The sequence below is a fragment of the Orbicella franksi genome, chromosome 8, assembly GCF_964199315.1.
Source record: "Orbicella franksi chromosome 8, jaOrbFran1.1, whole genome shotgun sequence".
Classification (NCBI taxonomy): domain Eukaryota; kingdom Metazoa; phylum Cnidaria; class Anthozoa; order Scleractinia; family Merulinidae; genus Orbicella; species Orbicella franksi.
Genome location: NC_138152.1, coordinates 29310942 through 29323968, shown reverse-complemented (window position 1 = coordinate 29323968; position 13027 = coordinate 29310942). Strand labels below are relative to the sequence as shown.

Here is a 13027-nt window from a genome sequence, read left to right as displayed (position 1 = left end):
TAATCTATTTATCAAATCTAAGAGCATCCATTTTTCTATCAGTTAAACTCTGGGTGTTTGATTTAAGGGTCCATATGGGCACATATACACTAACAAATCATGTTGGATCTAAAAAGCAATGTTATCAGTGCTATAGTTTTATGTTGAGTTGTCAGACTTAAACTGGAATTAATGTACATTTCTTTGGAAATAATTACCTTGGAGCTTGACAACAATAAAAAAGGATGGAACTACAGAGAAATGATCGTGTTGATTTTTACTAATGTACGGAAATTGATTCATGCACTGAGTTCATCTTTAATTTTGACACTTTGGAAAGTTATAGAAATTTCCAACAATATTTCATGTGTTTTAGCTATTCCCCAAAACTCCTAGATATTCCAAACACATTTTTTAAAGCACTCTGGGAAATAATAGGAGTTCCAAGGATTATTCCCAATAATTCCCAGTCATACTTTTCACTATTCCCAAATATTCCCAGAAATTCCAAGGTCTTGGATTAAGCATAATTTACATGGCTTGGAATAACTTGGAATTCCCAGGAATTCCCAATAATTCCCAGTCATACTTCCACTATTCCCAAATATTCCCAGAAATTCCAAGGTCTTGGATAAAGCACAATTTGCATGTCTTGGAATAACTTGGAATTCCTAGGAATTCCTAGGAATTCCTAGGAATTCCCAGACTACTGGGAATTTATTTCGCAGGGGTACACATGTGTGTTGTTTGAATACAAATGTGTGATCTTGACAAATCTGCTTTTATAGTTCTTGCACTCTCATTTTAGTTGCAATTTGAAATGAAAGCCATCAGAACATTAATATTATATGGCAAGGATTTGAAGTAGTTATCCTCCGTTAATCAAAACTTGTTCATTTGTGGATACTATGGCGATCTTCAAGGTAAATAGTACAAATAATGGCTTGTCATGTAATGTGAATCATTTTCTCTGATCTCTTTTAGATGGTTTCTGTTTGAAAAGGTGATTGAAGCCTTGATTGCCAAACAGATTTTTCACATAAATCTGGTGCAACTCCAAAGCTATGCCAAAAAGTACTGCTTTATAGAAGATGAAGATGAGTTTGCTGGCATGATCAGTTTCTACCATGGCCTTGGTATGATTATCAAGCATCGCAGTACAGTTGTTCTGAAGGCTCAGTGGCTGATTGAACTATTGAAGCAGCTGATAACTATTCCACACTTCGATGAAATGGTAGGTAAAATAATTTCAATGTTAGAAATTTCAGTGTTTAACCTTTACCTGATCTTTTCCTCAAGAGGTTGTTGTCACTTTTTTAATATTTGTATAGCTGAAAAACATTAAGTTACAATATGTACACTACGGTATATACACAAACATGTATTTGTTCATCTTTCTATTAATTTGGCCCCTGTAGAAAATGATATCATTCTACATGATGCAGTGCCTATTAGATACTTGTAAATTAATTGATTAACTACCAAGTTAGGAAAACTAAATATCAAATATAAATATTTTCAAATTGTATAGGGGTGAACAGGTTCAAATTTTTGGGCTAACTAGGGATAGTTTGATGCAATAGTGTTGAAATTTTTTTGCCATCTTGTCAACACCAGGACACCTTATTTCAGAGGAAGAGATACAAAGCTGTATTTTCCAACTGTGCTTGTTAATTTTCTGTGTTTTGATTTGAATTTTGCTTAGCGTGGAATCATGCATTTGTTTGAGCTTGTTTGAGCTTAAATTACGGATTTTTTTGAGCTGGAGTCCTGCTTTGTTGGCCATAACAATGCATTACAAAAGGAGTATTGGTTATGAATAACAAAGGCTAATGCTTTTGCAAAAACTCGTTTTAATGTCTTGGGGGTGTGTTAAGAATGCAGGTGCCATGTTGGCTTAAATGCAACATGTTTGAGTGGAGGTGATTTAAATATTTTGTCACATTACTTTGTATTGTTATATCTACGTTGGGACCACTCAGTGAACTTATCATATGCTAGGAATGTCAGTACTACATGAAGAAACATCTCTCAGTATATGTTTAAAATGAACGTATGTTCCAGAATCTCGGTTTTAATAAGTAACTGTTACATGTAGTTTTGACATAAAAGCATTCCCTATTTGAGAGACTGATAAGTGTACTTACAGTTTTTGCCATTGTCAATATAGTCTTTAGCCTCGTGTGTGGCTAAAGTAGCCAGGTAGCATTATGCATGTACTTATAATTGTCATTATGATGATTTTTCTTAGGATCCTGTACATGCCAAGTACTGGGATGAACTGAGGAAAAACGGCATCCTCTGCATGGAACACGTCGATCATGTCTTTTCCAAGTTTATTCAACAAGGTGTTATCAAAGATGACATCTTGAACATGATGGAGCAGTTTGGTTTGATTGCCAAGTTCTCACCCTCCCCAAGTGATGTAAAATACTTTGTACCAGCTCAACTTGAACCATCACCTGATGACTTTTGTCAAATAGAGCCATCCCACACTGATCCTTGTCCTTTGTATCTCCACTTTGTGCATGGCTTTGTCCCTCATGGTCTGTTCTCACAGCTGGTGTCGCAAACCATTCGTTGGTGTTGTAAGAAGACTTGGCCCATGGAGCACCCCATGCTGTACCAAAATGGAGCTTGTTTCTTTATTGGGAAGCAAGTCCATAATTTCATTCTCATTTGCAAGAAGAGTTTCATTAAGATCATCTTAAGGCAAAGAACACAAAGTCATCAGGTGTCAGCAGACAAGTCGGAAGAACTACCTACACTAGTTCGGGAGTTTGTGGAGAGAACTTTGCAAACCTTGTCACAGGAGCTGCCATACCTGAGCGGACTGCAGTATGAGTTGTGTGTAGCCTGCCCATACTGTCATCAAGGGAGAGATGGGGCTGGTCAAGAGTGTTCAAACCATGGAAGAGTGTCATGTGTCGATGAGGAGTGCTTCCACCTCCTTAAAATGAAAGAGGATCAACCACTGATCTGTACTAGGAAGCCCTGGGATGAAGAACACCCTGTCCGTGGCCTGGAGAAATGGTTGTTGAAAAAAACTAACCAGGTATGTGATTTATGTAATCTATATATTTAATGAAAATCTACTTAATGAGAAGAGATCTGTGTTTCACCTGTGTTTGGGGGGTGGGGGTGGGGGTGGGGGGCTGTTGGTGTTGGAATTCCTTTAAAGCACCATACAGGCAAGCTGTGTCTGAAAGGAGGTAGTGATTTCAGAAGTTCAAGAATAAAATGGCTTAAATCATCACAGGATCCTGTGAGATCTTGAAGGATTTGTTAGGATGATAACTAGGAATGGTGTTTTAGTTAAGATGCTGGAGAATGAAAAGAGATCCTGTGAAAACTCATTTAGGATCCTACACAAGATACTGTGGAAATTCTACCAGTGTAGTCCAAAGGGTTTGGGTAACCTTTCCTTTGTCTACTGTAGTATGTCAAAGGGGCACCAGCAACTCCTGAGGTACGAATTGTTGTATGGAGGGAATCCGAAAGTATCAGCTTTTCTGAGAAAAATGTCTAGTGGCTGAGGCATTGGACCTCCTTGAGTTCTGCTCCTTTGTCAAGTAATTCTTTCTACTCCATCCTCCCCCAGAGCATTTATTTTGCCTGCCGGTCTTTACTGCAATGCTATAGATGTGAAAGGAAGGTGCAGTGGCCTCATGGTTAATGTGCTTGTCTCTGGATTGAGCAGTCCGGGTTCGAACCCTGGCCAGGGACATTGTGTTGTGTACTTGGGTAAGACTTTACTCTCACAGTGCCTCTCTCTACCCAGGTGTATAAATGGGTCCCGGTGAACTTAATGCTGGGGGTAACCCTGCGATGGACTAGCATCCCATCCAGGGGGGAGTAGAAATACTCCTAGTCGCTTCATGCTACAGAAACCGGGATAAGCTCCAGCCTGATGGGCCACTTGACTCATATACAGACTTAACCTACCTACCTTACCTATATATGTGAAAAGTGAACTAATCAACAGGACACGAGCACAGGACAAAGTAAAAATCTGAGTCAGATTTTTTCTTTTTTCTTTGTCCCACACTGGTGTCATGTTGATTAGATCACTTTTCACATTTCATTGCGGAGGTTAAATTATACCTCTGGAGAAATGATTTGATTAAGGTCAGTTACTTATAAAAATTGCAAAAGATTAAAATTGACTGTTTCATGTTGAAGATAATCATTAAGATGCTACAGAGAGTTATTTGCTAATTGGTTGTAAACCTTTTGTGTCTTTTATTGTAAAAAGTCCTCATCAGGCTAAAAGTCCCATACTGGTAGAGTTCATCTAATTTCCTGTAGCATTAAGCAGTAGGTGTATTTTTACCTCCCCTTGGAGGATGCTAGTCCAGTGCAGGGTTACCCACAGCCTAAAATTTGCTATACTCAGTATAGTACACATTCATACACTGGGGTGGAGAGAGAGACTGTGAGAGCAAAGTGTGTTTCCCATGAACACAACACAGTGACCCTGCCAAGTCTCAAACCCGGACTGCTTGATCTGGAGGCCAGCTTTAATTGTAGGTGTGGTTCTCTTGTAGGATTTGAGTCCTTCTGCCAGAGTTCCCACTACACCAGATGCACCTGCAAAAGACAATCAAGGGAAATCTGATACAGCATTGAGTGTTACTCTGTTGGCCAGTGAGTGGGATTCATCTAAAGGAGGCTTGTCAACCGTAAACAGACAGCTTGCCACAGAATTGGCCCAAGATGAGCAAGTAAACGTCACCCTCTTAGTCCCACAATTTTCCTGTTCTGAAGAAGGGAAGAGGACTGCTGAAAGCCACAAAGTGTCCATTAGAGAAGCAGAGAGACGTCCAGGCTATGATGACCCCCTTGACTGGCTGAGTTTCCCACCAAGAGACCTTGCTATTGACATCATAGTGGGTCATGGAGGGAAGCTTGGTAAACAAGCCCAGGTCATTAGAGAGTCGCACGGTTGTAAGTGGGTGCAAGTAGTGCATACTGCTCCTGAAGAACTTGGAATGTACAAAGACTATCCAAAGGCCATTTCCAAAGGTGAAGAGAAGAACAGAACCGAAGTAGACTTGTGTAAATTGGCAGATACAGTTGTCACAATTGGACCCAAGTTGAAGAAAGCATACTCATCTTATCTGCGCTCTTGTGAGAAACACCAAGATATCATTCAGCTGACTCCTGGCACGTTCAGTGAATTTTCAGACATCAGACAAGCAACAAAAGAGGGTGCCAACTTTAAGGTGTTGACCTTTGGCCGTGGTGATCCTGAAGACTTCAGTCTTAAAGGATACGACATTTCTGCTAAAGCAATAGTTGAACTGAAAGACAGTTCTAAGACTTATATTCTGGTGTTTGTTGGGGCACCTGAGGGGAAACTGGATGAAGTTGCCAAAAACTTGCTGCAAAGTGGAATCTCTAAAAATCAGTTGATTGTCCGAACATTTATACAAAGCAAGGAAAAATTGAAAGAGTTGTTTTGTGAAGTTGACCTTGCCATCATGCCGTCCAGGACAGAGGGATTTGGATTAACTGCATTGGAAGCCTTGTCTGCTGGTCTTCCCATTCTTGTGAGTGGAAACTCGGGATTTGGAGATACACTGCGCACTCTACCACCAGGTAAGCCATTTGTGGTGGATTCTGCTGATCCTAAAGAGTGGGCCAAGGCAATTGAAGCAATAAGTCTGAAAGACAGATCAAAGCGACTGCAAGAGATTAAAGCACTGCGGACATCTTATGAAGAGAAGTTCAGCTGGAAGGAACAGTGTGAAGCCCTTGTTGAGAAGATGAGGAGTTTGGTTAATGGTAAGGCTTTGATTTAAATAAATTTACATTAGTAAGATTCACCGGATTTGTTTTGTGGTGTTGTTTTCTCCTGTTCATATCTGTTTCACGAGATATCCACAGAATGATGCAGTAATTGTCTGTAGCCCTTTTATCAAGTTTTATAGAACAATGTTTACTTTAAGTGGATCCAGGTATGGTTCAAAGTCAGGGTGTGAGGGTGATGGGGATCCTAGTAAAGATATAATGCCTTTTTTCTCTACAAAAAGGGGCCCCTGTGAAAAGCTTAATTAGTTTTTTAGTTCTTTACCAAGTGTTTTGACAAGAGAAATTGTACTTTCCAGTCTGGTGGGTCCAGACATATTCCAAAACTGGGTTGGGGCATGTTGGGGGGTCAAAGTGAAGTTGCCTTGTCTTCCTATTAAAGGGGAGCATGCAGAGAAGCTGGTGGGGTGTGGGGACAGATGGATTAATTTGATTAATTCTTTTTCATAGCTTCAGAAAAACCTGTAAGACATGAAGCATATTTCACAAGTCAGTGTAGAGACTTAGCAGAGTCTGCAGCAAGACAGATCACAATTGAATCTCCACTACCCCCAGGTAAACATGTAGCAACAACACTAGGATGTAGCAATATTTTCCGGAATAACATTGTCAACATGGAACGAAACAGGGGGAGGCATTACTCCCAGAAATGAGCTATATGGGGGTGTGGGAGTCAAAGGGCTTGATTTTTGAGCTTTTTTGGTCTGAAAGTTTTTCAGATTTTGCCTTGTTGCTCTAGATACTGTAAATTTTTTTACTCAGAATTGGTAATTGATTTGTACACTTCTTTTACATAGAGAACTTGAAAGCGTATTTCCAGGACCATATCATAAATATCTTTCCATGGGGCTGTGCATATGAGACTACACACTGTCATTTTTGGTTTCAAATACGAAGTAACAAATAGCACTTTCCATCCAGGCCAAAGGTTTGAGTGAGTACCCCCTGTGCAATAACCTTAATTTACATATTTTTTCTTTTAGATCTGCTTGGGCAAATGTTCATGAATCTTCAGCAAATGCAATGCAATGTAAGCAAGGTCAACAGTAATACTGATCTATCAGCAGAGTTGGAGAAGATTGCATCAGACAAAGGCTTTGTGATTTCTGACAATGAAGGGTCAGGGAACTGCATGTTTCATGCGCTGTCTGAACAACTGAACGTTGTGAAAGGAATTGAGATCTCACATGGAGAATTAAGACAATCCATAGTGCAGTACCTCAGAAAGAACCCAAAACTGGTAAGTTTAGTGTTTTATTTTGTTGTTTCGGATTGAAATATCTTTAAACAATAATTTGTGGCTTGGGAAAAATAATAATGCTCCAAGTGATCAGACTCCAGCATTTGTGTCAGCATTTGAATTGGACTTGCAGTCCGATAAGATGGCAGAAAACTGGGCATTGCCATGAACCTGTAGGGATTAGTTGCCTTAAAATAATTTGTTGTGAAAAAAGATCTCAATACTTGGTTCTCCATTATACATAATTTTAACTTTAGGGAGGGACATTTCTGCCATCACACGTATATGTGTGTACTGACCTCGTTAAAAGTTAGCCTTCTTATTCTCCCTTCTTACAGCCTGATGGAACAGATCTGTTTAACTTCATTGATGGATATCAGTCATGGGCTGATTATCTTACAAACATGGAGCAAGATGGCACATGGGGCGATCACGTGATTCTGTATGCAACTGCAAACCACTATAAAACCTACATTGACGTGATCAGCAGTCAGTCAAATCACCGTGACCTTACTATCAGGCCTGATGGTCATGTGATCAGCACCAATCCACTTGTGTTAGGCCATGTTCATGAAGTCCACTACGTCAGCCTGCAACCCAAACAAGGTGAGACTTTGGACAACACACTGAGTTATATGACAGTTTATTAGTGATGTATATGATTGCAGCTCATACAAGGTAAAACGTACTATCTCAGACTGTGTACATGTCTGTTTGTCATGTATATCATTTTCTATATTTCTCCTGGGTATGTAAACTGTCCCTCTTTTTCAGACATTTGTAATATTATTTTTTTCATGATTGTAAACAAATTTGTATCTCTCCTAGGAATGCAAATTACTTGGTTTATTCAAGAGAATATAATTAATTAATTTAACAAATCAAACCAAAGTCATGTAAAATACTAATTTATGATTAGTGTTTTATATGACTGTGTACATATCTGTTTGTCATGTATATCATTTTCTTGTTTTATTCAAGAGAAATTATCATTAATTAATTTAACAGATAAAGCCAAAGGCTTGTAAAACACTAATTTATGATTTTGATTGAACACACTTGAAATAGTAAAACATGGTTTTCTGATTCCTTAACATGGCTTTTCAGCTGATCAGATCATGCAACTAAGGTCAAGAAAAAATATTGATAGAATACTGTTTATATTATAACAGGGACTATGACAAAATTGTGAGTAGATTGAAATAAGTTTGGAAGATGTAGACCTTTTATCCTCCACTGTGTTGCATAATATTATGAATCATCAGGTTTTTCTTATTTTCTATGATTCTCACCAAACTGCTTAAGGGAGGTTACTTGCACTCTCGTCATCGTAGAATGATTTAATGCCTGCCTTCATGTGGACCTGAACAACAATTCAAGAGCTGCTACTAGTATCTGATTATTCAGTTTTGTTTTTAATCTCTTTGCAGGTTTGCAGAGCAAGTCTGATTAGAATCAAATTTTGACAATAAAGCAACTTGTGACTTAGCTTCAAACTTCAATTTAGAAAGCATCAAGGAATTGCAAGACAGTAGAACTACAAAGATTGGTAGTAAATAGATTTCATAGTAATAAGCCAAAGGAAAGATTGTTCAATGAATTGCTGGTGAACATGAGTGTTCTGTTTAGTGGCAACATCACAAGGTAACACAAGATCTTCATACATGCAAGGGCTGGTGGTAACAAAATGTAAGTTGTTTTATGATTATGTTTATTTTATGATGTGCAAGACCTAAACAAACATTGAACAGTGAGTAGGGTAGCAGTGTGCGCTTGTTGACAAAATGGCGGCTGCTTCTTTGTGTTTTTGAGGCGTCTGTGAAAAGGATTTAGATACATTTTAGAACAACTTGTAGATTTATACTACAGTAAAATAATTAGATTGTTTGCTCTCGAATACTATGCGTGATAGTTCACTTGGACTGTGCCCTTGTCAACTATCATGCAATAGAAATCTTCAGCCCATAATCTACCGGTAATTGTTTCATAGAAACACAAGTGAAAGATTAGGAGAGAACTTTTTTCAGCTCTTTCAATCTTTCACGAGTTTTCTATAGCTCAATAGAAACACAGATAAATTTTTTTCTATTTCCTGTTGAAAACTCAGCAATAAAAAGGAGGATAGTCCCTGGTTTATTTTGTTAATCTAAATGTAAATTCTCTTTTCTTGTGCCACTGTTTTGGTGTGAGGCCTGGGGAGGAGTGTGACTCCCATATAAAAAAGACAGGAATGCTCATCAGAAATTTTGAAAAGAATCCCTAAGAGGTACAGGTCTACACACATACTGTTTTGTGCCAGGCCTGGCTTCAAATCTTCTTCTGTATTTTCACAACCTTTTTCATTTCTTCCAGTGTTACAGGATTTCTAGTTTCAAGCAGCATTTCCAGCTCATTCAGTTCACCAATATCATCAGGCAATGTAGTCAACTGGTTATCACTCGACAACAGTACCCAGAGTTTATTGAGATGCTTTATGTGTGATGATAAAACTGTCAGCATGATTTTACCCACATCCAATATTATGGGCTCATTCAATTTATCAGTCTCCACTGGTTATTATTTAAGTCCAGTCTCCAGTAAGCCATTCTCACATTCAGCCTTTCCGGCTCCTTCAGTTCACCAATCTCGTCAGGCAATTTAGTCAACTGGTTATAACTCAGGTCCAGTCTCCAGTCTCCATTCTCAAATCCAGCCATTCCAGCCCCTTCAGTTCACCCATCTCATCAGGCAGTGTAGTCAACTGGTTACTACTCAAGTCCGGTATTCAGGACATATTTGAGATTTACTGAGATGTTTTATGTGTGATGATAAAACTGTCAGCTTCTTTTTACTCACATCATGTAACACTACTTACCAGCTCCTTCAGTTCACCGATCTCATCAGGCAACATAGTCAACTGGTTACTACTCAAGTACCGTCCCGTCAGTTCCTTGAAGGTAGAACAGACAACTGGTTGTTACTCACACTAAGTACGGTCAGGTTACTCAACTCAGCAATCGCTTGAGGAAGTTCTCTCAACTGGTTCACATCTGATGTCAGCCTTAAGAAGTTTTTCAGCTTGTTAATACTTGTTGGTAATTCTTCCAGATATTAATTATCTGGCAAGTCAAGTTCCTCCAATTCAGTCAGGTCAGACACAGCTTCAGGAACTTTTGACAACCCCCGGCTACTGAGATTTAAAACGCCGTCTCCGATAACAATTGTAACTTCAGTTCACTAATCTCATCAGGCAATGTAGTCAACTGGATATCACCCCACAACAGTACCCAGAGTTTATTGAGATGTTTTATGTGTGATGATAAGACTGTCAGCTCATTGTTACTCACCTTCAGCCATACCAGCTCTTTCCATTCAGTTCACCAATCTCATCAGGCAATGTAGTCAACTGGTTATCACCCCACAACAGTACCCGGAGTTTATTGAGATGTTTTATGTGTGATGATAAAACTGTCAGCTCATTGTTACTCACATCCAGCCATGCTAGCTCCTTGAGTTCACCAATCTCACCAGCCAATGAAGTCAACTGGTTATTACTCAAGTCCAGTCTCCAGTCTCCATTCTCACATCCAGCCATTCCAGCTCCTTCAGTTCACCAACATCATCAGGCAATGTAGTCAACTGGTTACTACTCAAGTACAGTCCCCTCAGTTCCTTGAAGGTAGAACAGACAACTGGTTGTTACTCACACTTAGCATGGTCAGGTTACTCAACTCAGCAGTGGCTTGAGGAAGTTCTCTCAACTGGTTCATCTCTGATGTCAGCCGTAAGAGATTTTTCAGCTTGTTAATACTTGTTGGTAATTCTTCCAGATAATTATCTGGCAAGTCAAGTTCCTCCAATTCAGTCAGGTCAGACACAGCTTCAGGAACTTTTGACAACCCTCAGCTACTAAGATCTAAAACGCCGTCTCCGATAACAATTGTAACTTCAGTTCACTAATCTCATCAGGCAATGTAGTCAACTGGTTATCACCCCACAACAGTACCCAGAGTTTATTGAGATGTTTTATGTGTGATGATAAAACTGTCAGCTCATTGTTACTCACGTTCAGCCACACTAGCTCCTTCTATTCAGTTCACCAATCTCATCAGGCAATGTAGTCAACTGGTTATCACCCCACAATAGTACCCGGAGTTTATTGAGATGTTTTATGTGTGATGATAAAACTGTCAGCTCATTGTTACTCACATCCAGCCATACCAGCTCCTTGAGTTCACCAATCTCACCAGCCAATGAAGTCAACTGGTTATTACTCAAGTCCAGTCTCCAGTGTCCATTCTCACATCCAGCCATTCCAGCTCCTTCGGTTCACCAACATCATCAGGCAACATAGTCAACTGGTTACTACTCAAGTACAGTCCCCTCAGTTCCTTGAAGGTAGAACAGACAACTGGTTGTTACTCACACTAAGCACGGTCAGGTTACTCAACTCAGCAATGGCTTGAGGAAGTTCTCTCAACTGGTTCTCGTCTAATCTCAGCGTTTTCAGATTTTTCAGCTTGTTAATACTTGTTGGTAATTCTTCCAGATAATTATCTGACAAGTCAATTTCCTCCAATTCAGTCAGGTCAGTAACAGCTTCAGGAACAGTTACTATTGACAACCCTCTGCTACCAAGATCTTGATTTGTTCTGATACACATGTAGAAATGCACAAACTTAATTCCAGAGGAAGAAATTCTATACATGATCATTTGGTCAACAGCTGATGCTGGTTTGTTTTGCTATCGAGTCAAATACAGGTTTTAGCGGGCACTCTCTTACCTGACTCGTCCCCATTCGTCTTCATACAACTTTCTACAGTGCGTGGCACGGTGCGAGGTGGAACCGTAGGGTGAGATGGGTCAAGTGTGGCCCAGATTTGGACACACTATTTAGCGTAGAAGTTTTCGTAGAGTTAGACGCCTATACGCCTATGGCTCACCCCTAGCCTTCTGTTTTCGCCCGCCTTTTGCGGGACTTTCTTGGCCTATTATTAATTTTCCCTTTTTTTTCCCTAATGCGCGTTTGCGTTGCCTTGGCAACCAATATGCCTTTTGCGGCACTTTCTTGGCCTATTTTTAATTTTCCCTTTTTTTTCCTAATGCGCGTTTGCGTTGCCTTGGCAACCAATATGCCTTTTGCGGCACTTTCTTGGCCTATTTTTAATTTTCCTTTTTTTTCCTTATGCGCGTTTGCGTTGCCTTGGCAACCAATCTATTATTATTGCTAATTTATTCCACAATATACAAAATGACACATCCAAACGGGTTATCGACAACTTTCTCATTTTCTTTTATGAATTTTTTTCCTCGTAATGCTGCCGCATAATGTGCTGTTATTTTTCGTACTATTTAATCCCATTCTGAGGTTTATCTCATCAATCATAATTTGCTTTTCCCTATATTTATTCTGTTAAAACTTAAATTTTTCTTCCTTTATTCTTCCTACTATATTAAATCCTTAACGTTATTGTGTCTACATTTTTCTTTTAAATTACTTCTTTACAGTAATCTACTTTTTATTAAAATGTTATACCGTTCTACGTTTCTACGCCTCTACGCCTATACGCCTGTACGTTTATACGTTTCTGCGCCTGTACGTTTCTACTCCTCTACGCCTGTACGTTTCTACTCCTCTACGCCTGTACGTTTCTACTCCTCTACGCCTGTACGTTTATACGTTTCTGCGCCTGTACGTTTATACGTTTCTGCGCCTGTACGCCTGTACGTTTATACGTTTCTACGCCTGTACGTTTCTACTCCTCTACGCCTGTACGTTTCTACTCCTCTACGCCTGTACGCCTGTACGTTTATACGTTTCTGCGCCTGTACGTTTATACGTTTCTACGCCTGTACGTTTCTACTCCTCTACGCCTATACGCCTGTACGTTTCTACTCCTCTACGCCTGTACGTTTATACGTTTCTACGCCTGTACGTTTCTACTCCTCTACGCCTGTACGTTTCTACTCCTCTACGCCTGTACGTTTATACGTTTCTGCGCCTGTACGTTTATACG

At 39.6% G+C, this 13027-nt stretch overlaps 1 protein-coding gene across 2 annotated transcripts in view; it reads left to right on the top strand.

Annotated features, from left to right (window-relative positions):
* Positions 1-13027, top strand: part of LOC145496102 (uncharacterized) — a 492363-nt gene that overhangs the window by 11386 nt on the left and 467950 nt on the right. For both annotated transcript variants that reach the window (XM_081475728.1, XM_081475729.1), the window contains exons 6-7: positions 964-1213; positions 2231-3034. In XM_081475728.1, coding sequence (XP_081331854.1) covers positions 964-1213; positions 2231-3034 — 1054 coding nt within the window. The remainder of the gene's footprint in view (positions 1-963; positions 1214-2230; positions 3035-13027) is intronic.